We start from the raw sequence: 26,424 nt of genomic DNA, 5'->3' as shown, positions 1-26,424 counted from the left end.
GGGGCAGTGGCAATGCTCAGCAACAGAAGCCCCAGCTAATGATGAAATCAAGCAGTGATGCCTCTTGAAGCAAAGTGAATCCATCGTCATTGGTTAGAGTAGCGAGGAAATGTGCCCTGGAGACAAAACAGGGAGCGTGAGGGACAATGACACCCCATGACATGAAAGGAGATGTGATGCTGTAGCTGACCTCATGGCACCAATAAACCCCAATCGGTCCCTAATCCTCCCTCTTTGCTCATGTGTTGGAGTCTTGAGTACCTTGCAGAAGTGCTTTGCAATCCTGGGCACAGCCATCAAGCCTGTCATTACCTCTCTTTTACAAGGTGATCAATAGAGGTATTGGGAAGTTGGTGAAGGGAAATGCCATTCTCTATGCGAAGGTGCCCTGGAGTACATATGGCTGATGGCATATGCACTCCACATTCCATGACAAGCAACTTTCTGACTTAGCTGACATTGCAGCTTCAATAAACAGGGATCTGTCAGTAATCCCCCACTTTGTCTGCAGGGAAGTGTCACAGGCATCTTGCAGAAGATTGCTGTGTCCAGTCATGCCACACTGAGCAGCAGCCCCACTGCTGAGTGAGCCAGAACCGCTCAGCGTGCCTTTGCCTTCGGAGAGCGTGGCCACGTGCACCCTGGCTCTCTGTGGGTGCTCACCAACCTTTCGTTGTGCAGCCCTCCATGTCCAGCTGAGAAATTGAGCTCCTCCAGAAAGGGATCGAGGACAAAAACACGCACAGACGCATGGCCAAGGAAGTTGGGGGAATCCTGGCACCCTTCCTGCCCTCCCGCCACTTTGTGCACATCACCCTCTCACACAGGATCCTGCTGCCGGATGGCACTGCTCCCGTAACATGGCAGTGCTGATCTCCCAGCATGTGATTCTTGTCCCACACAGTAAGTACAGCTAGTACTCTTTCTCTTGCTTTCAGTCGGGATCGTCAATCACACCCTGATGAGCAAGGTCATGGAGATGGCTAAGGGATGCTCCTGACCTATTTTCCCTAAAGTGCATTGGAAGATGGCAGCCCTTTTGGACCCAATCCAAGCATGTAGAATGGCCTCTCTATTTGGCCAAACTCCTCATGCCTCTGTTTACCTCCCTGTAAAAGAGAGGCAATGCAGGCGTGATGGCTGTGGCCAGGAGTGAAAGGTGAGCAAGACTCCAGTGCATGAGCAGAGTGGGAGGATCAGGGATCGATCGGGGTTTATTGGTGCCATGAGGTCAGTTAAAGCATAGCCTTGTCATTCATGTCATGGCGTGTCATGGTCTGTCCCTCCCATTCCCTGTTTGCTCTCCAGGGCACGTTTGCTCGCTACTCTCGCCGGTGAGGATGGATTCACTTTGCTTCATGAGGCTTCACCGCTTCATTTCATCATCAGCTGAGACATCTGTGCCTGACGCTGGCCACTGCCCAGGAAGAGTAGGACATGTATAAAAGAGCTGAGGGCTTCACAGCTCCCTATCCAGCTTCTTCCACTCGACTCTCTTGATCATTGTGGTAAGTCCAAGACTTATTTTTCTCTTTCCTTCCTCAGCTCTGTCTTCCTCAATGTCTCATTTGCTGTCTACTCTACCCCCGTTTCACCATGAATAGTTAGGATCTGGCAGTGCTCTCTCATAACCAGGGAAAGGCTGCAAATTTAAACTTCCCTCTGAGATCCATAGGGAATAATAATGGAACTTTTGATCTCATTGATTTCCAATCTTCTTATGACGAGGGGATTTTTCTTGTTACCTACGGGGAAGTCAGATTCACAGAGTGTGTGGGAGAGCAAAGGCTTCACAGCAGCAGGTCCACTGTGAAATGGGACTTAGCTCTGACTGCCTGACATAGTCCAGGGAATGCCTTTAGGAGATGTTCCATGTGCAACAAGCGCAGGGGAGATTTGGGGTTATTGTTTGCACTGCACCGTAACTTTGTCTTGCCTTGAAGATTGATCCCTCGAAGCAAAAAATGACCTGCTCCAGCCTGTGTGCCCCATCCTGTGGGGTGGCAGCTCCATGCCCCCTGGCTGACACCACCAACGAGCCCTGCGTGCGTCAGTGCCAGAGCTCCTCAGTGGTGATCCAGCCCCCAGCCACGGTGGTCACCTTCCCCGGACCCATCCTCAGCTCCTTCCCTCAGCACAGCGTTGTGGGCTCAGCGGGAGTCCCTGCCATTGCTGGGGGCTACGGCGGCAGTTACGGAGGCCATGGTGGTTATGGTGGCTATGGCGGCTATGGAGGCCTTGGTGGCTATGGTGGCTATGGTGGCTATGGAGGCTATGGTAGCTGTGGAGGCTATGGCGGCTATGGAGGCTTCGGTGGCTGCGGAGGATATGGCGGCTGGGGCCGAGGCCTCGTGTCCTTCGGTGCCAGCTGTGGGAGCTGCTAAGCCTCACCTGGTGTCGGCCACAGATGACACAGAGCTTCAGGAAAGACCTTGGCGTATCCCAACCTGATGTTGCCCATTGGAAGAGCATACCTTCATCATTGCTGGAATCCAGGCTTGGATGCCTCGTGCCTGCTTGTTGTCTAAATTTGCCTCCCTCCTGCTCAGCTTGAGCATCTTTCAAGAGACTGGTTACCCCCGATGACAGAGACCTGCACTGAACATCTTCTCCTACAGCATGGTTTATGCTCTTTGTTTCTCGGTCTACTCCCTGGAAACATGGGCTGACCTTGTTTGGGGCCCAGCTCTTGCCCAACTCTTTACCCCTCTTAAACTGCAATAAATTCTGTGCTGCACTTCAATGTCGAGTCTTGTGTTTTCCTCCTTGCTTCTTTCAGTGCCTGTGTGACCCCATCCATGTTGTGCCATTTGGTGGCTGATTGATGATGACCCCAGATGGGAATCCCTATCCAGTGAGCTCTCTCTGGTCTCCCAACAACAATGAACACCAAATTTTGCCTATGCCTTTTTGGAAGATACGAAGGAGACAGAGGGTTATGGAGGAAGATCTTTCAAATCCTCCTCAAAACTGGCATGCTTCCATTGCCTCCTTCTGTTACCTTGTTACTGGTCATATTGGGATGTCCAGGGAAAATGAAGAGGATACCTGTGCATTCACAGTGCTCTTGCCACACATTGGACTTGTGCCCATGCCCAAATAGTGATTGGGACCAGTAGGAAGGGATGTGATAGACACAGGCAAATCTTCCCAAGTGTCTCTCCGAGCCATGATTTGTCCCTGGGTATCCAAGTTGCATGAAACATAAAGCTATTTGAGTGGGAAGCTGCAAGGCCAACACTGCTGATATTCCTCCCTTACGCAGGTAACTTCTCACTGTGTCATCCCAGCCCTGCACATTGGTCTTGCACAAAGACAGTTCCCAAAGCCATCAGGGGGCTGTAGCAGCAGGTTGGTCATTTCTGGGGACCTTAGGAAAAGAGGCATCATCCATCCCCATATCTCTTCAGTAACTGTTTCTGGGGTGCTATGTTCTGGCTGGGTGGCATGTGTTTCTCTCTTGAGGTCACTGTACTAGGGTTTGGTGGCCGTGGTGGTTATGGTGGCTATGGAGGCTGGTGGCTATGGTGGCTGTGGTGGCTATGGAGGCTATGGTAGCTGTGGAGGCTATGGAGGCTTTGGTGGCTATGGAGGCTTCGGTGGCTGCGGAGGATATGGTGGCTGGGGCCGAGGCCTCGTGTCCTTCGGTGCCAGCTGTGGGAGCTGCTAAGCCTCACCTGGTGCCGGCCACAGATGACACAGAGCCCCAGGAAAGACCTTGGCGTATCCCAACCTGATGTTGCCCATTGGAAGAGCATACCTTCATCACTGCTGGAATCCAGGCTTGGATGCCTCGTGCCTGCTGGTTGTCCAAATTTGCCTCCCTTCTGCTCTGCTTCAGCATCTTTCAAGAGACTGGTTACCCCCGATGACAGAGACCTGCACTGAGCATCTGCTCCTACAGCATGGTTTATGCTCTTTGTTTCTCCGTCCACTCCCTGGAAACATGGGCTGGCCTTGGTTGGGGCCCTGCTCTTGCCCAACTCTTTACCCCTCTTAAACAGCAATAAATTCTGTGCTGCACTTCAATGTCGAGTCTTGTGTTTTCCTGATCCTTGCTTCTTTCAACGTGCCCTAAGCCTCTGAGCATGTTGACCCGCACTGTTTGTATTTCTCATGTTGTGCCATTTGGTCACTTTGCTCGGTTTGTTCTGATTGATGATGACCGTCACAGATGGGTATCCTAGAGCACTATCCAGTGAGCTCTCTCTGGTCTCCCAACAGCAATGAACACCAAATTTTGTTTATGCCTTTTTCGAAGATACGAGTGTGAGAGAGGGTTATGGAGGAAGATCTTTCAAATCCTCCTCAAAACTGGCATGCTTCCATCGCCTCCTTCTGTTGCCTTGTTACTGGTCATATTGGGATGTCCAGGGAAAATGAAGAGGATACCTGTGCATTCACAGTGCTCTTGCCACACATTGGACTTGTGCCCATGCCCAAATAGTGATTGGGACCAGTAGGAAGGGATGTGATAGACACTGGAAAATCTTCCCAAGAGTCTCTCCGAGCCATGATTTGTCCCTGGGTATCCAAGTTGCATGAAACATAAAGCTATTTGAGTGGGAAGCTGCAATGCCAACGCTGCTGAGGTTCCTCCCTTACACAGGTCACTTCTCACTGTGTCATCCCAGCACTGCACATTGGTCTTGCACAAAGACAGTTCTTGCCAAAGCCATCAGGAAGGGCAATGTAGCAGCAGGTTGGTCATTTCTGGGGACCTCAGGAAAAGAGGCATCATCCATCCCCATATCTCTTTAGTTTGCTGTGAACTGTTTCCCAGGCCTGTGCTATGTGCTGGCTGACATGATGGCATGCGTGTCTCTCTTGAGGACACTTTACTGGGGGGGATGCTCGAGCCCTTCACGACTGCTATGGCTGGATGCTTTGGGAGGTGTGTGGCAGCATAGTCTACATTATGGTCTTCTATGTGAGGAAGGGCAGAAATAGTCCTCAAAGGCGGTTGCAGGGCATGTGACTTTAAGAAACTCTCCTGTCATTCCTTGCCATAGCCATGTCTGAAAGCTGAAGGTGGGTGACACAGACCTGGCTGGCAAGATCTTCACCTAAAGCAGTTGGGGGAGACAAGGCAAATGTTCTCCAAGGAACACTGGGAGACAGAGGGAAAACTGGAGGTGGAAATGGTGCAGGCATGCAGGAATGTGGTGGCAAGGCATTTGGGGATGTGTTGGGAACTGTTTACTCTCTTCCCCTTTGAGCTGTGGCCTTACAAGAGGCCTTGAGCTGGATCTTTGCTCAGGGGCTGTGTCTCCTGCCGTGCCTATCCAGGTGTCCTGGGGCTTCAGGCAGCCGATGAGAAATGAACAGAATGGGCAAGAAAATCTGCGTGAAGTCCATCATGCCTTTTTGTGCTGCAGAGAGCAGCACCCTAATGCTGAGAGATGAGAGAGATGCCAGAGGGAGGAACTGTGCTTAGTGGAGATGAGCAAGGTCCCTGCTCACTGTAACCATCTCTGAGCAATCTGTTGATTCCTGAGGGAAGGCAGGAGGAAGCCAGGCAGCTTCCAAAGGTCCCTCTGAGAAGGCAGTGTCTGGGTGCTCCCTTGAAAACGCAGGAGAACCCATGCTGATACCTGGAGTACTGCATGTGGAGGTCATAATATAAAATCAAGGGACAACGATGCGATGCAACACAGCTTTTATTGCAGTTTGAGGAGGAAAGGAGCTGGGAGAAGTGCAGAGCCCCGACCAAGAGAAGCCTGCGTCTCCAGGCAGTGGACAGAGCCACAAAGAGCATTAAGCATGCTGCAGGAGCAGGCACCCATCATGGGGCTGCATTGTCATTGTAAGCATGCCCTCAAACAATACTGAATTGGGGCATAAAATACTTAGAGTTGGCCATCAGCAGGTACCGTGTCCCCAGGCTCTGGAACCCAGCAATGCTGAAGGGATGTTTTTCTTTGGCCATCATCAGTTGGGAAGTGCAAGTGGCTTTCTTGGAGAACTCTGTGATCTGTAGAAGGACTCAGTTGGGGCTTAGCAGATCCCGCAGCCTGCGCCAAAGGACGCGAGGCCTCGGCCCCAGCCGCCATAACCTCCACAGCCACCGAAGCCTCCGTAGCCGCCAAAGCCTCCAAAGCCTCCACAGCTACCGTATCCTCCATAGCCTCCATAGCCACCAAGGCGTCCATAGCCCCCGTAGCCACCATAACCTCCATAACCACCATGGCCTCCGTAACTGCCGCCGTAGCCCCCAGCAATGGCAGGGACTCCCGCTGAGCCCACAGCGCTGTGCTGAGGGAAGGAGCTGAGGATGGGTCCGGGGAAGGTGACCACCGTGGCTGGGGGCTGGATCACCACCGAGGAGCTCTGGCACTGACGCACGCAGGGCTCGTTGGTGGTGTCAGCCAGCGGGCATGGGGCAGCCACCCCACAGGAAGGGGCACACAGGCTGGAGCAGGCCATTCTTCTCTTTGGGAGGTCAAGCTGCAAGAGATGGGAGAGTTACGGTGCAGTACAAGGCATAACCCCAAATCCCTCCTCACTCCTGCAGTTGGAAACTCTACTCCAGGACACGCCTGGATCATTTCAGGCAGTCAAAGCAAAGTCCCATTCCCCACTGGACTTGATGCTGAAAAGCCCTTGCACTCCCACACATTTCTTCAGCCTGAACCACCCATAGGAAAGAAGAAAAGCCCCCTCAACAAATGAAGGTTGCCAATCGATGAGATCTAAAGGTGTATTATTATTCCCTACGGATCTCAGATGGAAGTTTAAATCCTTTGCCTTTCCCTGCTTTTGAGAAAGCACTATCAGATCGTAACTATTTGTGAAGAAATGGGGGTACAGGAGACAGTGGAAGATAGAGCTGAAGAAGGAAAGAGGGACATAAGTCTTGGACTTACCACAGTGATCAGGAATGAATGAAGCAGGATAGAGAGCTGTGAAACCCTCAGCTTTTATACATACCCAAGAGTGCCCGGGGCAGTGGCAATGCCCAGGGACAGAAGCCCCAGCTAATGATGAAATCAAGCAGTGATGCCTCGTGAAACAAAGTGAATCCATCCTCATAGGTTAGAGCAGCAATCAAGGGTGCCCTGGGGAACAAACAGTTAATGGGAGGGACAATGACACACCATGACATGAAAGATGTGATGCTGTAGCTGACCTCATGGCACCAAGAAATGCTGATCGATCCCTAATCCTCCCACTTTGCTCATGTGTTGGAGTCTTGGGCACCTTGCAGAAGTGCTTTGCAATCCTGGGCACAGCCAGCAGGCCTGTCATTACCTCTCTTTTACAAGGTGGTCAATGGAGGTATTGGGAAGTTGGGTGAAAACAGAAGCCATTCCGTATGCTCAGAATAAATCCCAAATGACCATCATCTTCCAGTTCCTGTTTTGGGGCATCAAGACAGGAGCATCCCGTATTCATCTCTTTGATCTTTTTTGTCACAGTGTGAATAAGCATCGCTGCTTGATAGGTATTCTAAGAATAGGAGCTGCCTTTCCTATGTGGGGCAAGGAAAAGCTTGTCCCAAGGCACACTGGGAGCTCAACAGTGATGTTTTTGGGGAGCAGTGAGATTTGGCTCCAGGGTCACATGTGAGAGGGAGAAGGGTAGGGAGGGTCATTAGGTCAGGAAGGGAATTAGGACTCCCCCGGCTTCCTCAGCTGCATGTCTGTGGGGGTGGTCCTCTTTGAGCCCTCTATGGATGGACTCAATTCTCGGGTGGACATTGAGGGCTGCAGAATGAGAACCTGGTGAGTACCCACAGAGAGCTAGTGTTCACATGGCCACGCTCCTCACAATCACGGGCACGTTGGGCACTGCTGGCTCACTCAGCAATGGAACTGCTGCCACAGAACTGTATGGTGGGTCACACAATCTTCTGAAATATGCCTGTGACTCTTCCACATAGGAAAAGTGGGGGATTAATGACAGACCTGTGTTTATTGATGCTGCAATGTCAGCTACAGCAGCACCTTGTCTATCCTGGAATGTGCAGTTTCATATCCCATCATGCGTATGCACTCCAGGGCCCCTTCACACACCACTGACCCCAGTAAAGAGGGCCAAGAGTTACTTGTGTCATAAAGTTTGTGTTTATATGTGATTATATGTGTCATAAAGTTTGTCTACTGGGCTCCATGAGTCCTCATGGATTTTACCCACACCCCCTAGCCAATGCCCAAGGCAGTCTGGAACATGTATAAAAGAGCTGGAAGCCTCACAGCCTCTATCCAGATTCCTGCTCTTGACTCTCCTGATCAACCAGGTAAGTGCAGCTCCTAGGAGTCTCTTGCAGATCTCTCCCTGCCTCCCTTGACAGAGTTTCTTGCCCTCACCCTTGCCTAATCCCTGGTGCATTTTCCAGGACTCCGTACCTGCCTGAAAGATGTCCTGCTCCAGCCTGTGTGCCCCTTCCTGTGGGGTGGCCGCCCCATGCCCGCTGGCTGACACCACCAACGAGCCCTGCGTGCGTCAGTGCCAGAGCTCCTCAGTGGTGATCCAGCCCCCAGCCACGGTGGTCACCTTCCCCGGACCCATCCTCAGCTCCTTCCCTCAGCACAGCGTTGTGGGCTCAGCGGGAGTCCCTGCCATTGCTGGGGGCTACGGTGGCAGTTATGGAGGCCGTGGTGGCTATGGAGGTTATGGTGGCTATGGCGGCTACGGAGGCCTTGGTGGCTATGGTGGCTATGGAGGCTATGGTAGCTGTGGAGGCTATGGAGGCTTTGGTGGCTATGGAGGCTTCGGTGGCTGTGGAGGATATGGTGGCTGGGGCCGAGGCCTTGTGTCCTTTGGTGCCAGCTGTGGGAGCTGCTAATCCGCAGCTGATTCCAGCCACTGATGACTGAGATCTCCAGGAATGTCCCTGGCCCTTCCCAACATGATGCCTTAAGGAAGAACATGCCTACAACACTGCTGGCATCCAGAGCTTGGATGCTTCATACCTGGTGGTTTCCCAGCTGTTCCTTCCTCCTGCCGTCTTTGAGCATAAATTTAAGACTTGTTGCCCTCCCATGACAGAGACCTGCACTGAGCTCCTGCTTCTTCAGCACCGTTTATACTCTTTGTTTCTCTATCATCTTCCTGGAGACATTGGCTGCCCTTGTTTGGGGCCATGCTCCTGTCCCAACTCCTTGCCCATTAAACTGCAATAAAAGATGTGTTGCATCCGAATGTCGACTCCTATTTTTCCTGGTTCTTTGTTCTACTTTCCATGTGCCCTAAGACTTTGCACATGTTGACAGACACTGTTTCAATCTCCCATGTTGTGCCCTTGGAGTATTTGGGCCATTTGCTCTGTGTTATGACTGATGATGACCATTGCAAATGGGTCTTGTAAAGCACTTCCCAGTGAGATTTCTCCGGTGTCCCAACAGCAATAAGCACACTATAGCCTCCCCAAGCGCCCTCTTCAAGACACGATTTGTCCCCGGGTATATAAGTCATTTGAAGCATAAAGCTCTTTGAGTGGGAGATTTAACAGCTGACCCTGCTGTGATCACTCCCTTCCCTAGGAACTTCTTATCCTGTGATCCCTGCTCTACACTTTGGTCTTGCACACAGACAGTTCCAGCCAAAGCCATCAGGAGGGGCAAGGTGGCAGCACACTGGTTATTTCTGGGGAGCTCAGGAAAAGAAGCATCATCCATCACCATATCCAGTTTGCTGTGAAAGGTTTCTCAGGCATGTGCTATGTGCTGGCTTACATGGTGGCATGTGTGTCTCACCTGAGGGCACTGTGTTGAGGGGTTTGTTCAAGTCTGTAATGACTGCTGTGGCTGGATTCTTTGGGAGGTGTGTGGCAGCATGGTCTATGTTATGGGCTGGTGTAGGTGAAATGGTAGGAAAAGGTCCAGCAAAGTCTGTTCCAGGGTGTAGGGCTTTTAAAAACTCTCCTGTCATTCCTGTGCAGAGCTGTGTCTGTAGGCTGAAGGTGGGTGACACAAGGACTGGCTTGCAAGATCTTCACCTACAGCAGTTGAGGCAGACAAGAGCAAAAATGCTACAAGCAGCACTGGGAGGCAGAAGAAAAACTGGAGTTGAACATGGTGCAGGGGTGCAGGAATGTGGAGGTGATGGGGGCAAGGCATTTGGGGATGTGCTGAAAACTGTTTACTCTCTCCCCCTTTGACCAGTGGCCTTCTAGAGACTTTAGACTGGGCCTTTGCCCTTGGGCCGTACCTCCTTCCATGCCAATCCAGGGGTCCTGGGGCAGCCAATGAGAAATACCCAGAGTGGACAGTAAAGTCTGCATGGTGCCCATCATGCCTTGCTGGACTGCAGAGTGCAGGAGTCTAAGGCTGGAAGAGCAAAGTGACAACAAAGAGAAAGAAACTGTAGTCAGTGGAAATGAGCATGGTCCCTGCTCTGAATTCGCATGAGAATCCATAGTGCCACTTTGGATATTGCATATGTGGAAAAATCATAAAAGCAAGGGACACCATTGTGATGCAACACAGCTTTTATTACAGTTCGAGGAGGGAAGGAGTTGGGAGAAGTGCAGAACCCTTACCAGGAGAAGCTTACATCTCCAGGCAGTGGGTAGAGCTGCAAAGAGCATTAAGCATGCTGCAAGAGTAGGCACCAATCATGGGGTTACATTGTCATATGAAGCATGTCCTAAAGTGATACTGAATTGGGAAATAAAATACTCAGAGTTGACAACCAACAGGAATGAATCATTCAACATCTGGAACCCAGCAGTGCTGAAGGGATGTTCTTCCAATGGGAATCATCATGTTGGGATGTGCCACGGTCTTTCCTGGAGCTCTCTGTTGTCTGTGGTGGCAGCAGGTGAGGCTTAACAGCTCCCACAGCTGGCACCAAAGGACGCGAGGCCTCGGCCCCAGCCACCATATCCTCCGCAGCCACCAAAGCCTCCATAGCCACCAAAGCCTCCATAGCCTCCACAGCTACCATAGCCTCCATAGCCACCATAGCCACCAAGGCCTCCATAGCCACCATAGCCACCATAACCACCACGGCCTCCATAACTGCCGCCGTAGCCCCCAGCAATGGCAGGGATCCCCGCTGAGCCCACAGCGCTGTGCTGAGGGAAGGAGCTGAGGATGGGTCCGGGGAAGGTGACCACCGTGGCTGGGGGCTGGATCACCACTGAGGAGCTCTGGCACTGACGCACGCAGGGCTCGTTGGTGGTGTCAGCCAGGGGGCATGGGGCGGCCACCCCACAGGATGGGGCACACAGGCTGGAGCAGGACATTCTTCTCTTCGGAAAGTCAAGCTGCAAGAGAAGGGAGAGTTATGGTGCAGTACAACACATGATCCCAAATCTCTCCTAAGTTTCCTGCAGTTGCAAACTCTGCTAAAAGACATTCCTTGGATGATCTCAGGCAGTCAGAGGTAAGCCCCATTCCACAGTGGACCTGCTGCTGTAAACCCCTTGCTTTTCCACACACTCCCTGAATCTGACTTCCGATAGGAAAGAAGAAAAACCACCTCCTCAAACGAAGATTAGAAATTGATGAGATCCAAATGTATTTGAGTGCATTGGTGTTCCCTACAGATCTTACTTGCAAGTTTAAATTATCAGCCTTTTGCTGACTCTGAGAGAGCACCATCATATCCTTACAATTCATGATGAAAGGGGAGTGGAAAAGACAGAAAAGAGATGTTGAAGAAGACAGAGCTGAGGAAAGAAAAAGGGACATAAGTCTTGGAGTTACCACAGTGATCAGGAGAGTCGAATGGACGAAGCAGGATAGAGAGCTGTGAAGCCCTCAGCTCTTTTATACATATCCTACATTGCTTGGGGCAGTGGTCAGCATCAGTGACAGAAGCCCCACCTAATGAAGAAATCAAGCGGTGAAGCCTCATGAAACAAAGTGAATCCATCCTCCCTGAGGAGAGTAGCGAGCAAACGTGCCCTGAGAACAAACGGGGAATGGGAGGGACAATGACACACCATGACATGAAAGGAGATGCGATGCTGTAGCTGACCTCATGGCACCAATAAATGCTGATCAATCCCTAATCCTCCCACTTTGCTCATGTGCTGGAGTCTTGGGCACCTTGCAGAAGTGCTTTGCAATCCTGGGCACAGCCATCACGCCTGTCATTACCTCTCTTTTACAAGGTAATCAATAGAGGTATTGGTAAATTGGGTGAAGTGAGAAGCCATTCCATTATGCTCAGAATAAATCCCAAAGTACCACCATTTTCTAATTCTGTTTTATGGCATCCAGACAGGAGCATCCCTTAGCCATCTCCATGATCTTGCTTGCCAGGGTGTGATTAAGGATCACTGATTGACAGCCATGCAAAGAGTAGAAGGTGTATTTTCTGTGTGGGGCAAGACCCACATACTTGGAGCTCAACACTGACATGTTTGGGGAACAGTGAGATTCAGCAGCAGGGTCACGTGTGAGAGGGAGATGTTCATGGAGGGTCAGGAGGGAAAGGAGGGAACCAGGACTTCTCCAGCTTCCTCAACCATATGCCTGTGAGCATGGTCCTCTTTGAGCCATCATTGGTTGGACTCAATTGCTCAGCTGGACATTGAGGGGTGTGCAGTAAGAAGCTGGTGAGCACCCACAGAGAGCCAGGGTGCACGTGGCCACGCTCCCCACAGGCACAGACATGCTGGGCACTGCAGTCTCACTCAGGAATGGGTTGGCAAAGTGGGAGATTAATGACAGATGCGTGTTTATTGGTGCTGCAAGGTCAGCTAAAGCAGTGCCTCATCTATCATGTAATACGCTGTACCATATATCATCACTCATATGCACTCCAAGGCACATTCACATACCACTGACCCCAATAAATATAGCCAAGATTTACTTGTCTATGTTTGCCATGAAGTTTGTCCACTGGCTTTCTTGAGTCGTTCCAGATTCTGCCCACACCCCTAGCCAATGCCCCAGGCAGTCTGGGACATGTATAAAAGAGCTGAAGGCTTCACAGCCTCTATCCAGATTCCTGCTCTTGACTCTCCTGATCAACCAGGTAAGTGCAGCTCCTAGGAGTCCCTTGCAGATCTCTCCCTGCCTCCCTTGACAGAGTTTCTTGCCCTCACCCTTGCCTAATCCCTGGTGCATTTTCCAGGACTCCTTGCCTGCCTGAAAGATGTCCTGCTCCAGCCTGTGTGTCCCTTCCTGTGGGGTGGCCGCCCCATGCCCAGTGGCTGACACCACCAACGAGCCCTGCGTGCGTCAGTGCCAGAGCTCCTCAGTGGTGATCCAGCCCCCAGCCACGGTGGTCACCTTCCCTGGACCCATCCTCAGCTCCTTCCCTCAGCACAGCGTTGTGGGCTCAGCGGGAGTCCCTGCCATTGCTGGGGGCTACGGTGGCAGTTATGGAGGTCGTGGTGGCTATGGAGGTTATGGTGGCTATGGGGGCTATGGAGGCCTTGGTGGCTATGGTGGCTATGGAGGCTATGGTAGCTGTGGAGGCTATGGAGGCTTTGGTGGCTATGGAGGCTTTGGTGGCTGCGGAGGATATGGTGGCTGGGGTCGAGGCCTCGTGTCCTTTGGTGCCAGCTGTGGGAGCTGCTAATCCGCAGGTGGCTCCAGCTGCAGATGACATAGAGCTCCAGGAAAGCCTGTGGTACATCTCCACATAATGCCTTAAGGAAGGACATCCCTTGAACTCTTCTGGAATTCAAAGCTTGGACACCTCATGCATGCTTGTTGCCAAGCATGTTCCTCCTGCCCCCTTCAGTATCCTTTTATGCCTCTCTTCCCATGTCAATATAACCCTATGATGGATGCCTGCTTTTGCACATGGTTGATGCCATTTGCTATGAGATATCAGCTGCCCTTTACCTGATCCATGTCTCTTCTCCCAAATCCTCCCCCCCCCCCCCAAACTGCAATAAAAGCTGTGTTACATTGCAATGTTGACCCTTTGGGCAGCTTCAGGATTTTTGTTTTTCCAGTCATTGTTTCTGGGTTTTTTTATTTTTTTGTTTGTTTGTTTCTTGCTCACATTTTCCATTGCATTTTCAACCCACATGAATGAACCCTTAAGCCATGAAGAATTAGGTTTTGTCTGAATTTATTCTTCACTTTGCTGTTACTATTTCAAGATCAATAATGTGAACAATAATTCTAGAGCGATGATGTGAAATGTTACATCAACACTAATCTGCTTATCACATTTGTGGAAGCTCTGAATTTCTCTCAGAAAAGAGTTTTGAACTGCAAGGTAGGGATGTCCTAGCAAATCATGAGCTTCATTACAAAAGACATTTCAAAAGTGAAATCTTTTTTTTTTTTTGGTCTATAGAGGAATGAAAGTTAAACCAGTGGAATATTTCTTTCCTGTTCCTATTCCGCACCCTCTTCCCACCCAGTCGTGATGCTTGGCATGATGCATTGAGCATTCGCCATGCAATGGGGCTGGTGCATTCATGAGTGCTGTCATCTGTGGGCAGCTTGAGTGCATCCTTCCCTCTGCGACCTCAGGGAAGCTCTGCAGAATGTGTCAGGAGGACATGTGTGGGCTCTGCATTTCTGCACCCTTCTGGCTGCACTGCAATATCCACATCTTGCTTTAGGCTGGAAAAGTTGCTCTGTCCTGAGATGGAAGTGTCAAATTAGCACCTGGAACATTACCCGAGGCCTTGCAGGGATTGCTGTTGCAAGTGGCAACTTCCAGAGACTCAGGCTGGTCCTGGGGAAGTGTCAAATGATCAGCACGTATTTAATGACATTATGTAGAAAAGTATTCCTGAGATTTTGTAACCTTTGCACTTGAAGAATAAACAGGGAAAACCTATGATCGAGGATAAATTTACTATATACTCAATCGATAAGTAAAAGAAGAAGGAAATAATTATGTGATAATGAAAAGTAGGAGGCAGACTTTGGTACAGAAAATTTATTTGGAAAGAGACAGCTTTTCTACAATTCTGGAACAAAATTGTACAGAATTTAAACACCATCTTTCCAAGGGATCAGTGAGGTTCTGTAATCACCAGGGTCAAAGTGATGCAGTCTATAAAAAATGGGTTTTCTTCCTTGGCACAGTTGCTGTGTGCAATTTCTAGCATTCTAAGTCACCACTCTAAGTTCAGTGTCAATAGTATAACTGAAATAAGACAAAGCACAATGTAAGCAGATGACTAAAGTCATCTTTAGAATAACAGAGAATAACAGATCTAAACTAAAGGCAAAATGAGAAAATGCACACATGAACCTGCCTTTCACGGGTGCGGAGCATTCGCAGCTCTCATTTGCAGCCAGACACCACCCAACACTGGGGCTGGTGCCCATCAGCTCCGCCCCCAATTTGCATCTTGATTTTCCTTTGCTGCTTCTTTAAACCACTCTGTGCACACCTCAGTATGTCCACCGCTTCCCAGAGCGGTACGAATTGCATGGATGTGTCCATTGGGAAGAATAGGTGTAGGAGTATTTTGGGGCACACCGTGGCTCAGGTCGGGCGATGACTTGGGGCGCAACTTTCTCAGTTGCTGCCTCCAGCCTCCCCATCGTCTCCGCTGGCAGAGGTGCTGCGGTGGGAGCCTCTGCTAGGGCCACCTCTGAGGGCTCCGAGGCTCCCACGACGGTTTGCTGCGGGTAGGTGGTGAGGATGGGCCCTGGGAAGGTGACAACGACGGGGGGTGGGTATATGATCACCCTGGAGTCACCACAGGCCACGACGCAGGGCTCGTTGCTGCTGGTGGCCAGGGGTTGGGGACACTTGGCATCGCAGGGGGTGGTGCATGCCAGCTGCTCAGAAGCCATTGCCTGGCCGTGGTAAGAGAAAGCCTGCAATTTATTTGCACAATTAGTAAAAACAATAAAAATCTATGCACTTGGTTATTGACACTTCAAAGAGTAGTTCCGAGAGATCTTTAGACAGAGATAATTTGGCTAAAGACAGTAGTTAAGTTCCTTTCGCTATCCACCACCTTTCACTTAGCTTGTATCTGTTTGGCCTTTATAAGCTACTTCAAGCTTGCCCTCTTTCTTTCTTTTGCTCTGGGAGAGCAAAACCCCTCCCTTTTCTTTGTGTGCCGTCTCCAAAACTGACATCTGCTCTAAAACCTCCCAGCCCTTTGTAATGTTTCCCGGAGACAAGTTTGAACTTGTTCCCACAGCATTTATTTTCCTCCCACACAGCTTCTCAGCCTGCGTTTTGTAGATGGAGCATAAGGGAGCAAGGAGAAAAAGATCCGGGTTTTTTAATAACTTTGGGTGTTGAATCATCTCTTTAGCAGCCTGCTTAATTTCCTACATGATTTTCCTTGCAGATTCCTGTTCTTTTCAGGTGCTAAAGTGTTCCACTAAAACACAGAAAAATGTAAGGTAAGAATAAATGGGGGGTTAAAAATACTGGTTTAGTTGGGCACATAACTTAAAATATTGTCAGCCCAAATAAGAAAACTTCAGCTTCAGTTAAGGTTAAACACATTTCATACTGTTTATTTATTTTTCTAGGTTAACTCTTCACATAGAAACTAGTTCTCCATTGTATAACATTGCATTGTATTTTAAGCTTGTAAATCAAAGATGCCTTATTATGATGAATAAGGAAAAAGTATTATTTTACTCCCAGTTAAGTCCTGTGTGCTCCTGTCCTTGAGAACATTTGGAAGACAAAAGTAAGGCTTCAGGCAGCCTTGCAGCTCTCCTTAGAAATAGTTAACAGAAAATGCAGGAAGTTTCTAAAGCTGATAGTGGGCAATTTGGAGCTAATCTCTGAAATCAGCCAGTCTTACCTATGGAGAGGTAAAATACAGGATCCAAAATACGTAGCCAGCAATACTTTCTGATAAATAAGCTACTTTATTGCCAAACATACAGTAAAAACATCCTGAAAACAACTTTAGTTCAGAAGCTCAGTGCTATTTTGCACCAGGTTCTAGCAAAGTGTTGGAACAGGGGAATTGCTGCTGAGCTCCTTGATCTGTTTACTTGTCTCAACTCAGAGCAAAGCAAATCTATCCTGAAATGTTTCATTCTGGGGAGAAAAGCAAAATAGAAGGCAAAAAACATGCATAGCATTTTACCCCAAATACTGAACACAAATTTAGCTTAAAAATTGCTTAATTTAATCTCCGTTAAAACACATTGAAATACTAGTGGAGTTTTAATAGAAATGAATGCTTATTCCCACTGCTACATTAAATGGTAATGGCTAATAATCACTTGGTGTAGCTTGTTGTGACTCCACTTGGTTAAGGATGGCTAGGTTATGAACAGCAGCAGCGCTGCACTTCTAGAGCTACACAAAACTAACTTTGAACAAGGATTTTTACTTCAATAGTTATCTGTGAAACCACCCACCTAACAGCTGCTCAACCCCCCTTGTAAACCAGATAAGCCGAAACAAAGGCAAAATTTGTTCTCAGAGCTCTGTTGAAAATATTTCAGGACTAAGACTGAAATTCCCAATTCCCCCATGAAATTAACAGCCCAAAGCAGTCTGGAGAAGCCCTTTTATTTTTGGATCTTTCATCTAGTATAGAAAGCTTCTGCTGAAAGATGCTTACTAATGTCCCTGAGAGCCAGAATATTTATGCAGGATTTAGTCCCAATTTTAACAAAAAATCCATGATAAAGCAAAATGAAACTCAAGGTTTTTATAGTTGTCAAATCAGACTTACTCAGCGCACCGGAGAGAACAAGTCAAGAGAAGCAGTTAGAAAAAACTTTCATGGAGAGAGTATTTATACCCTTTCTTAGATTGCCTGGAGGAGCTGAGACACCCTTTGTATAAAGGCCTTAATTACTTATGAACCAAACCCTGTTGCATGTATTACTGCTGTAGTTGCAGTAATTGTTTTGTTCACTGTTTATGATTATCTGAAGCTGAGTTGGGTAATAACACAAAATGCAGATGGTAACTTGCAAGTTCTTTTAATCTTGACATTTCCTGGTTTTACTCTACTGATTTCATTAAGAATTAAAAATGCGGTAAGGATTAATAGGCTTCTGGTGACTTATCTTTGCTAAAAAAACAACTGCACGGGGAGCCTCGGAGATGGCAATGCACAGTGTGGCAACACACACAAGATTTCCTTATTGGAAATATAAGCTAACATCTAGTAAATATCTCCATGCTTAGATAAATCTCTAGAAAGACAGAGCTTGTTTTCCATCTGATATAATGTTAATAAGGTTTACGGATGTGTTCTTTGGCCAGGGAAGTATCTGGTGCAAAAACTTTAAAGAGCAAACGTGTCACAGATTTATCTTTTAAATAAAGATGAAGCCATCTCCAATTATGAAGCTTAAAATGAGTAGATTGAATGTTTTTCATATTTCAGATGCATAGGTCAGAGCAGTCTAAATCCACTGGGATATTCTTGCTATTAAAATAATTTTCATGTATGCCATAGTAACAGATGTTTGTGAACTTCTTTTGGAATCTCATTTCCTGATGTCTTCAGAATATTCCTGATAAGCTCCACAGCCCAGGGGATCTTTATGGGCTCCATATAAAATAAGACTAATTAATGTCATAAATGCATTGTGTCATAAACACCATGATGCTGATGGATTTAATTAATTTAAATGTGTTTGGCATTTTGGTGCATGAAACTTCCTTCCAGTGGGAAGAGTGAGTGTGGTGAAGGGATTTCTGGGAATATGGGTGTGCTGCATGAGCACTTAGACAAGTTCCTCCCAGTAGCCTCTGCCACTGGAGGGAGCCACTGTGTGCATGGGAGCCTCCCATCACCATGTGCACAGGGGTGGAGGTGAGTCAATCAGTAGCAGATGGGGTAATGTTCAGCCTGTTGCTATGTGCTGTGGCAGAGCTGGCCTCAGATTTTCATGGTTTGATCCTAACAAGGTAGAATGAATGTCATATGTCAAAGGAGCTCACAGTGTAGCTAAAAATACAGTCTAGATTATTTTTCTTCCCCTCCCTAAGTTATCAGTGCTTCTTGGTTCTAAGTTTTTGATAATTCCTAGCTGGAAGATACAGAATCTTAAAATCATAGAATGGTTTGGGTCAGAAAGGACTTAAGATCATCCATTTACAACCCCTGCCATGGACAGGGACACCTCCCACTAGACCAGGTTGCTCAAGGCCTGACATCTCCCCTCCAAGGTTCACATTGAAACTCTTAGTTCAAAACATCGGTATTTATGCACATACAGCAAGTATGAAAGTCACCCCTATTAAAGGATTCTAGGAAAGCATTCAGGGTTCTTCTCTCACTTGAACTCTGTGGCATTTAGGAGGTTCATGGCACAACTTGGAGCTGAATCCTTGCTGTCATATTAAGATGAAATCCCTTGACTACAAACTAATTCAGTTTTCAGAATTCTCCCGTAATGTAGCAATCCTACGCAAAATTTTCTCTTCTCCGCTTCTTCTACTCCCCCTGCAGTTTGTGTCTAGTGCTCTGTTTAGTACTAACTGCCATAGAGTGACCAAGAAATGTAATAAAGTCAATAAAGTGCAGAGAATAATGCAGACTGCATACACCACAATATAGAATGTTAATATTGTTGGTGCCTATTAATTTTAAATTGTTTTAGAAAATTATATCCTTGTGTAAGACAGGGACAGCAGTAATAATGGCTGTTGCCTAGCTAAGATACGGTTTGTGTGGTCAAACCAGTTCAACTTCAGAGCACAGAAGTTTTGTTTGTAAAGCTGAGTCAGGAGCATTTGCTAATGAAGAAGTAATCAAAGGAAAAGGCTTGGGGATGGATGCTCTGCTGATGCAGGTCTGCAACATTCATTCTCTTCACTTCAAAGACACTCTACTTGCTTACGTCATCTGAACACATACTATATCAGCAAGAATTCTGCCCATTAGACAAGTGTGAACTGAAATATAGGTACAGATTGGTAGCAATAGTTATGTAGTAGCGTATAGATCCACCAGTTCTTGCACTATCGGAAGCTTTGGCTTTCTGATTTTATGCAAACTGCAAGAGAAAGTTGAATAAGCCAAAATTTGAGGCAGTGAATCACAGCCTAATTAGGACAATGTCAGAAATGACCTTGATAAATCTCCTTTAAGGTGGTACTATTGCCCAACACTAGGCGTCACCTACAGCTATTATGATAATATAACTATTTGCATAGGCAATGCATTAATAAATGTTTGTGAAACACTTTCAGTCCTCAAAACATTCCCATGGTGTTTAATTATGCAGGGTGTTTCCAGAAACACCTCATAAATCCTAATTTATGGCAGAAGGAGCATGATTTAACAGAACTACAGCTACTAGAAAAAAAGTAATTCATGGACTGGGTACATGAGAGGATGAAGGATGGTCTTCTCCAGCATATTTGCCATTTTAAGAGAACAGAGGCTTTTCTGAAGGTCTTTTGATAACATTTTGTGGGTAAAACTTTCTTGTATGATGGCTTCATGATGTGTGCAATTGCTGGCTGGCTTCTGGAAGGCTTTCCAGCCTTCTCAGATCCTCACAAGTGTGGAGGGCTGGGACGCACCCCAGCTTTGTCTTTACCACAGGTACTTGGGGCTTAGCAGACCAGCAAAAAAGCCCAAAATACAGTTGGAGACCCAGGACTTTAACTTTTTTTTCTCACTTCTAGCTGGGATAAAACTAAGTCTTGTATACTGAAAAATGGCAAAACTGTCAAAAACCTTATCATTTGGCATAATAAACTTAGAAGAAAGAAATTTTGAAGGCGCACAGAAGGGAAGGTCATAATGTAGGGCAGAAGGCAGACACCACCCTCACTATGTGCTTATGAGAACAGTAGTGAAATGTATTGTAATACAAGAAAATCAGGATGCTAGCTTGTTCAGGGCAAGAAAGCAACTGAAATTATTTAGATGTTGTAAGATCTATTTGGAGTATACCTATGTTGTATGCTCTCGCTGATCACAGCATGATTTTTATCTATTGTTAATCCTGTTTCTTGGTTTATAGGTGGAAACCCGAGTCATGCAGATGAAAGTCACAAGATGCTGAGTTAGCTCTGTAAGATTTGGTCTCCACAGCTCCCTCTGGTTGCCCCAGTCGACATTACACAAGCTGCCTCAGTTTCCTTTTAAGTCTTGAGGTTGGTTTTTTTTTTTAATTACTCACTTCCCAAGCACCCACCTCAACTCTTCATTGTATGGCATTAGGCAGGAGATAGCAAACTGTTTTCCTTCTGTTGTGAGTAAGCCCTTGCCTTCAGAGAATTGTTATCTTTTGTCAATATGCATATAATTATGGATGCTGAAGATGCTGGCTGGTTTCCTAGAGATAGATAAGGAGCAAACCAGGCTGGGTTATAACTGTATAAATCAGCTTTATGTTACCTGTAATGTCACAATTAAAATGAAGGCTACATTGTGTTGGCTATGAAATAGCAACATAAGGGATGTTCCCTGAATTGTATCAGATCTCAGAACATCAGTCTGACAAGAAATGGGGAAGGAGCTGTTGTCACCATTTATAGATCAGAAATGGATGGCACAAAAGTTAAAGGCTGAACTGTTGTTCCAGGTGAGCACAAGTTAAAGAGAAGATAAAGCTGGGCCATTTGAGAAGATGTATGGCAGGGGAATGAATGGAGAAAACAATAAATAATAAACTGAAACAAGAGGGGTTCAGATTGATAAATCTGGGCAAGTCCAGGTTAGTTAAAAGGAAGAAGTTCTTTACTGTGAGAATGGTGAGGCACTGGAACAGGTTGCCCAGAGAAGCTGTGGCTGCCCCATCCCTGACAGTGTTCAAGGCTAGGTTGGACAGAGCCTTGGGCGACATGGTCTAGTGTGAAGAGTCCCTTCCCATGGTGGGGTGTTGGAACTAGATAATCTTAAAGTCCTTTCCAACCCAAATCATTCCATTATTCTATATAAACAGGAGGAAAAAATTGCCCATGAAGGGAACCCTAAGCATTATGGTCTGAATTCAGAGCTGATCCTGCTTTAAATGAGAGGTTGGATGGCAGACATAAGAAAATGTTAGAAATGCAGAATTAGATCTTCATCTGGCACAGGTTTGCTTTATTAAGCTTTAAAATCTGTCATTTTCAATCACGTTATCTAAAATACAGTGTGCAGATTTTAGATGTTGACTTAAAGCACAGTTATTTCTTAATGCGTAGCCAACATACAGAATCAGTCTTGATGTATAAGAAGAAAGGATAGTTTTGAGTTGTGTGGTATCAGAGCTTGCTGAAACACTGGTGATTTCTAATACCATAGTGTGGTGCCTGTAGAAGATGTTGTACAGCCTTCACAAAGTTCTTTGAAAGTATTTGTGCTCATCCGTCAACAGGATATACTTAACAAGTGAATTTTAACCCTGCAGGGGAATCCCACACATTCATTCATCTCAAATTTTAAGGACAATTTATGGCATGGAAATTTGAAGTTATTTAATCAGGAAAAAACCACAGGAATGTAAACAAATCGTGCAGGAGAATGAATGGAGTATTTTTAGCAATCTGTGGGTGTAGCAGCTAAATCTGATGTGATTCATCCAGTGTACTCCCTAGCAGACCTCAGGCTTCTGTTGGTTAGAGGGTGAGAAATACTGTCCAGCACAGACCTCTGCTCTCACATATCTGCCCCGGGGGTCTGAATTTTAATGGGAATTGAAGTACTCACAGGTCAAGGTCTAGAACTAATGATGACTGTATTAACAATGTATCAAGAATGAAGATTTTATGTGTAATTTAAAGTGATGTTATTACTTGATATTTGAATGTAAGGAGTCTGAAAAGAAAAGTTTTGATTCATCCTCTTTATTTGTTCCAATCTTTTGTGTGAGAAAGGCAGAAACATGTTTGAGATCAGGATTTTGAACTTTTCTTCTATATATAACTGTAGGTAGGTGTTATTGCTGGAAGGTTCCTTGAGAGGGCAGACCAAAAACTTGGTATGAACAAACACAGAATCATAAAATCATGGAATGGTTTGGGTTGGAAAGGACCTTCAGATCATCTAGTTCCAGCACCCTGCCATGGGCAAGGATGCCTCACACTAGACCATGTTGCCCAAGGCTCTGTCCAGCCTGGCCTTGAACACTGTCAGGGATGGAGCACTTACCACTTCCCTGGGCAACCTATTCCAGTGCCTCGCCACCCTCACAGTAAAGAACTTCTTCCTTATATCTAACCTGGACTTCCCCTCTTTAAGTTTAAACCCATTACCCCTTGTCCTATCACTACAATCCCTATGAAGGGTCTTTGTCTGGCATCCTTTTAGGCCCCCTTCAAGTATTGGAAGACTGCTGTGAGATCTCCATGCAGTCTTCTCCAGGCTGAACAGCCCAACAATGTAAAAGATATGAATTTAGAAAATGAGCAAGAAATGACAAGAATTTAAGAACACTCTATCCTGATCCTGCACATAGGTGAAGCTCTCTGAAACTAGAGAGGGAAAGAGAGGGATGATGTGGACAATAGGGAATGGGGAGTCTGCACATGGGAAAGTTTTTGAGATGATGAACAATCCCTTTGCACATTCAAGGCTTATCAGATCTAAATGAAGAGCTACTTTATAGTAAAGATATGATTCCAGGACATCTAAATGGAGTTACATGATATTAACTTTATAATAAGCACTTTGCCAATGTAAATCAATACAAAGCACTTACGAAGTATTTCGAAACTCTTTCCTTGAGGACACTTGGAGATTTCCGAGTAAATGACTTTGCCCTGGCTGACCCTCAGAGAGGCATTCCACATGTTAGAGGTAGCTGGGAGTACAAATCTGATTAAATCAAAACCCAGGCTGTAAGGAACCCAGGCTGTAGGGAAACCAGACTTCTAGTACACAGTCTGGGACCCTGTAATCCTTCCCCTTCCTGTAGACTACAGCCATGTGGAGCTTTCCATCACTGCTGCACGTGCCTGCCCTCCTTTATAGCATGGCTATTGCCCAAAGGCCTGGGCCACATAGCAGTGGAGTGTATTCACAGCAAAATTACACGTGGCACATATATGTCGGGTAATTCATGGTTATGTTGACCAGCACAGGTTTTGCACAGAACCTTAGGGAAGGAGAAAGAAAGGACAGACACAATCTACATCCAAATGAGCAGGGGTTCTCCATCATGACACTACAACAAGCACCTAAATCTTTAGGACAAGTGTGGTGGTGGTAAACACTGGTGTAACTTTAGTGGTGGATGGTAGCTATTAGTGTTTGGCTTGCTGATCTGCTATTAAATTCACCACAGCTGGAGACCCATTCATGGGGCTAGACTGTTACAGGGCACTGATATTCAAAAGACATGAATAACAACCTCAAGCTGCACCAGGGGAGGTTTAGGATGGATATTAGGAACAATTCCTTCACTGAAAGGCATTGGAACAGGCTGCCCAGGGCAGTGGTGGAGTCATTGTCCCTGGAAATCTTCACACACTGTGTAGATGAGGCCCTCAGTGACATGGTTTAGTGGTGGCAGTGTTGGAAGAACGGTGGCACTTGGTGAGCTTAAAGGTTTTTTCCAACCTGGTTGAGTCTATGATTCTGAGCTGAGCAAACTGATCATAGTGCATACTGCATTGCTGAAGGAAGGCAAGATGTCTGATTTCCACTCCCTTGGGATTTGTCCCATGACCTTTAGAACAAAGCATTGGGGTGATTTCTTTAAAACTAAAAAAAAAAATAAGCTCATGCATGTATTTCTAAATTGAAGGTGTTGCTCAACAAACACCTTGGTTGTCTAAATCTGAAGGCAGAGGCTTAGTTTCGCAATGCTCTGCATGTGTACAAATATAATTAATGCTTATGAAGTATTTTGAAAACTATATTTGTTATTACTGAAAGGATCGAATAGGAGCCACCTGAATTGAGTCTGATTTACGGGAAAAGAAGTGGCAGGTTTAATTTGCAGGCTCCAATAACTTGAGTAGACTAATATGGAGAAAATACCCTAGGCGATGGGAAAGGCTGTTAGAAACTGTCCCCTGGGAATTACAATGATGAAAAGGTCTAATGCTCAGCCTAATAACTCATTAGTCCCAACTATTACTGTATGCTGGCCAGTATATATTCTTTGTGCTATGAAGTTGCATGTATCCACATTACAGATCCTTTTTTGCACAAATTCTCCCGAAGAAATGACCCAGAGAAAGGGTTATAGTGCCCTGCTGCTGCCTGTTCATATTTGGTCAATATTTGTTCTATTTGAACAGAATCATAGAAATAACTGGTTTGAAGAAGACATTTAAGATCATCAAGTCCAACCATTACCGCAGCACTGTCAAGTCCATCACTGAACCATGTCACTAAGGGCCTCATCTACACGCTTGTTTAAATAGGCTGGGAAATTCCTCCTAATACTTCAATTAATTAAAATCTCTTCATCTTTAAGAGCCTGGGAAGGAGTGGGGAGGAGGTTTCGCAGTGCTCTGTGCTGCAGAGTCTGCCAGCTTTCTGTGACCTGCTTCAGAGGTGTACTGGCCCGCCACTGAGTAGGGTGAAGCACCCTCCAGAGCCAGCAGCATCTTTCTTCTCTGCAGTTTGGCTGAGGTCTCAAAACATGCAAAAGCTTATAAATATTGAGTGGTGACTTAGTTAATGCTGATATAAGTATTGAGCCTCAGGAAGGTGACAACACCTCTTATAGTGGCACTCACAAAGGTTCAAAAATAAAATGTAGAGCAAAAGGAAACCCCAGAAGTGTATGCTGCATGGCAATATTTAATGGGAATGAGAAGCTGAATATACATGTGCAAAATGAGATGGATAGGATATAATCAGAAGAGTTCCAGGACTTCATGAGGGTCTACAATGAATCTCCAGTTCCATGATTTTACACAGAATGTTCTTCTTTGCTGAGTTATTTTATGAAGATACCTATTATTACAATTGCTTGAAGTTGGAATTTGTTTTTGCCCTGGCTTGCATCAAATGAGGTATAGGCAGAAAAATAAGATGGAAAACCATTGCATCATGGGTCTAAGCAGAAATAAAGCACAAGAAAGGCTTGCAAAATGCCTTGTCTTAAGAAATGCCAAGTAGCGCTGATTTTTTTTTTTTAATTGCAAATGCTGGTTCCACAAAATATACAAATGAATGTGTATTTTGATAAAATTGATTTTGGAACCCAAGATTTTTAGTCATCTAATTTTGAAATATTTGGTGGTTTTCATTTCAGGACAAATTGCTAATAGAAAGTCAATGTTGGCATAAAAACTTGAATTTATTGAAATACATTTTTCTCAAACCAAAAATGTTTTTGTCTTATTTTTTTTTTTAAATCTCATTTCTTGGAGCATTCTATTTTCTATTTTTTTTTAAATTTATTTTATTATTTCATTCTAATTTTGAATAAGATCAATAGTGAAAAATCAGTTTCTTGAAGTTTGGAAATTCAAGTCCTCATGCAGGTCTAGTGCCAGGAAGCCAATGCTTTATTGACTCTACTGGGAACTGTAGGAACTCAGCACTTCTATAATCCATTATCCATAAACTTAGTCGTGATCTTTCTTATTGTTCAGTACTGCTTTTCACTTTATCCACAGATATCCATGCAGGATTTAGGTTGGTCTGCAAGTTCTATAACAAAAGGGTATGGACAAGTGAGGAAAAGAAGGATTAAAGTT

At 46.2% G+C, this 26,424-nt stretch overlaps 7 protein-coding genes across 8 annotated transcripts in view; 3 read left to right on the top strand and 4 right to left on the bottom strand.

The window, feature by feature from the left end:
• The window catches only part of LOC130606756 (protein MRP-126-like), a 201,326-nt gene that overhangs the window by 169,864 nt on the left and 5,038 nt on the right, over window positions 1-26,424 (bottom strand). The gene's annotated exons all lie outside the window — the stretch shown is intronic.
• Window positions 1,965-3,670, top strand: LOC130606682 (claw keratin-like). 2 transcript variants are annotated; one of them, XM_057423202.1, is made up of 2 exons: window positions 1,965-2,353; window positions 3,559-3,670. In XM_057423202.1, the coding sequence occupies exons 1-2, from the start codon at window positions 1,965-1,967 to the stop codon at window positions 3,668-3,670; spliced, it is 501 nt and encodes a 166-aa protein (XP_057279185.1). The 2 variants fall into 2 exon arrangements, with proteins under 2 accessions (XP_057279185.1, XP_057279186.1); XM_057423203.1 differs by lacking the exon at window positions 3,559-3,670 and having other exon boundaries at window positions 1,965-2,391.
• LOC130606696 (claw keratin-like) lies at window positions 5,998-6,426 on the bottom strand. The gene has a single exon (XM_057423222.1). It carries the CDS (start codon window positions 6,424-6,426, stop codon window positions 5,998-6,000), a length of 429 nt encoding a protein of 142 aa, XP_057279205.1.
• LOC130606693 (claw keratin-like) lies at window positions 8,360-8,788 on the top strand. Its single transcript, XM_057423219.1, has one exon. The coding sequence runs from the start codon at window positions 8,360-8,362 to the stop codon at window positions 8,786-8,788; it is 429 nt and encodes a 142-aa protein (XP_057279202.1).
• Window positions 10,772-11,191, bottom strand: LOC130606698 (claw keratin-like). The gene has a single exon (XM_057423224.1). The coding sequence runs from the start codon at window positions 11,189-11,191 to the stop codon at window positions 10,772-10,774; it is 420 nt and encodes a 139-aa protein (XP_057279207.1).
• Window positions 13,054-13,482, top strand: LOC130606695 (claw keratin-like). The gene has a single exon (XM_057423221.1). It carries the CDS (start codon window positions 13,054-13,056, stop codon window positions 13,480-13,482), a length of 429 nt encoding a protein of 142 aa, XP_057279204.1.
• On the bottom strand, window positions 15,104-17,657 carry LOC130606703 (feather keratin 4-like). The gene is made up of 2 exons (XM_057423226.1): window positions 17,543-17,657; window positions 15,104-15,701 (listed from the first exon to the last, which is right to left on the bottom strand). The coding sequence occupies exon 2, from the start codon at window positions 15,675-15,677 to the stop codon at window positions 15,270-15,272; it is 408 nt and encodes a 135-aa protein (XP_057279209.1). The 5' UTR covers window positions 15,678-15,701; window positions 17,543-17,657; the 3' UTR covers window positions 15,104-15,269.

Source organism: Pezoporus wallicus, unplaced genomic scaffold, assembly GCF_028554395.1.
Source record: "Pezoporus wallicus isolate ANWC-B61680 ecotype Strahan unplaced genomic scaffold, APGP_CSIRO_Pwel_v1 scaffold_8441, whole genome shotgun sequence".
Lineage (NCBI taxonomy): Eukaryota > Metazoa > Chordata > Aves > Psittaciformes > Psittacidae > Pezoporus > Pezoporus wallicus.
The sequence above is the reverse complement of the archived record's forward strand: the minus strand, read 5'-3'. Positions and strand labels throughout refer to the sequence as shown.